At 65.7% G+C, this 1,758-nt stretch overlaps 1 protein-coding gene across 1 annotated transcript in view; it reads left to right on the top strand.

The window, feature by feature from the left end:
• Positions 1 to 708, top strand: part of MNEG_12814 (Small nuclear ribonucleoprotein Sm D2) — a gene marked incomplete at both ends in the record, with an annotated part of 1,697 nt that extends 989 nt beyond the window's left edge. Inside the window, one exon of the mRNA XM_014038715.1 lies at positions 592 to 708. Within this exon, the coding sequence (XP_013894169.1) occupies positions 592 to 708 (117 nt within the window). The remainder of the gene's footprint in view (positions 1 to 591) is intronic.
• Between the last annotated feature and the right edge of the window lie 1,050 nt (positions 709 to 1,758).

The raw sequence follows: 1,758 nt of genomic DNA on the forward strand, positions 1-1,758 counted from the left end.
GCGGCGGTGCGCCGCGCCGCGTGCCGCGCGCACCAGCCGCCGGCCTGCGGCGGCTGCCGGTGGCCGCCGCAGCAGCCGCTGGCCGCGCTGGCCGCTTGGGCGAGCCCGGTACACAGCAGTATGATGATATGCAAGCAACTGGCAGCAAGAGCAGGGTGGTGGTCGATCCACCCGGTGGAGTCCATGGTGTGACGTGGCAGGTTTGCAAGTTTATTAATCCCACACCCAGTCTAGTGGGGGTGTATAAGATGGTTCAGGCCCTCCTCCAAGCACGACTGTACACATACAGGATTATTTGTATAGTTCGTACACCTGTTTGTCTTTCATAGACAAACGAGCATCACACTCGTGAAGATTACACCCCCCAGCAATCGCACGACTGCGGGATGAGGCATGCGCACGCTGGACACATGAACGGGCCTTCACACTTTTGCTGGTTGTATGTATGTCGCGCTTCTCCTCACCCCACTCTCTCGACCCTCCTCATCCTCTCTTTTGTTCTTTCCACCTAAGCTCCCTCATTCCTCCCTCGCTTCTCAACCTCCTGCTTTCCGCCCCCCCCCCCCCTATCGTGCCCCTTCCCCCTTAAAGGTGCCAAAGTCTGGCCGCGGCCAGAAGGGGTCGCGCCCCGTCAACCGCGACCGCTTTGTGTCCAAGATGTTCCTGCGGGGGGACAGCGTCATCCTCGTGCTGCGCAACCCAAAGTAGACGCGCCGCCGCGCCGCCGCCGCCGGGACGGCCGCGACGACCGCAGGTCCGGGGCTTCGGCGGGGCTGCCAGGCTGGCGGGAAGACCTTGAGTGAGATTGCAGCTGCCTAGGGGCCCCGCGCGGTGCATGCACCGGAGCCCTTCCCCAATGTAAGCGTCGGGCTGAGCAATCGGCATCGCAGGTCGGGGCAGGCGGTGTGGTCAGCGCTGCGCAATCGTTACTAGGGATGCAGCGTGAAGGGCAATACAAAGGGTGAGGAGCCGGCTAGCCATGCTATGTGACTCGGACGCAGCGGCCGGACGCGCAACATGGGCGCAGCCGCAGGTCTGAGAGCAGAGCAGAGTAAAAAGAGCGTGCGCCACGCTCAAACACAGGCACGGCCCCGGCGCGGCACGGCGCGGCGCTCGCGTCCCGATTCAATTGCAGTTGCCTGCGCTCCTAAAGCCTGGGGGCGCCGCCAGCCCCCTCCACCCGGCCGCGCCAGCGGGCCCCTTTCGCAGGGGCCCCCACACCTGCCAGCAAAGCAGCAGCAGCCCGCCTCTGGTTTGAAAAGTTAAGCAGCCTGCGGCTGGCCAAAACCTCAGCCGGCCACACACGGCAAAGCCTCGCCGCGCCACACACGGCATGGGGACATTCAAGGTCGGCAGGGGTGTGTGCATGCAAGCCGCCGCCCGCGCTGATGCCAACGGGCCGCAGCGCACCCTGCCCTGCCGCGCGCCCCGGCCGCGCCGGCGCGTCCGTGCCGGGGGTGGTGTCACGCGTCATCATCGCGCGTGGTGATGTCACAGCCTGAATGCGGCCAGCTCCTGCTCGACGTCCTCCTGGTCAAGCTTGAGGTAGGCGTTCTCGGCAGCTGGCCGAAAGCTGGCGCCCACCCAGGTGTAGAACGCCAGGTCAGCCACCAGGCCGGCCGCCTCCGCCACCCACTCGTACCTGCCGCGGGGAGGTTTGGTTTTGGGCAGACGGGGGGTGGGGGGAGATATCCGGAGGGCTTCATTTGGTGGAGGTTGGGTGGGGTTGCAGGCGCACGGGGGTGACAAAGGGGGGAG

This window comes from Monoraphidium neglectum (genome assembly GCF_000611645.1).
Source record: "Monoraphidium neglectum strain SAG 48.87 unplaced genomic scaffold scaffold03454, whole genome shotgun sequence".
Classification (NCBI taxonomy): Eukaryota; Viridiplantae; Chlorophyta; class Chlorophyceae; order Sphaeropleales; family Selenastraceae; genus Monoraphidium; species Monoraphidium neglectum.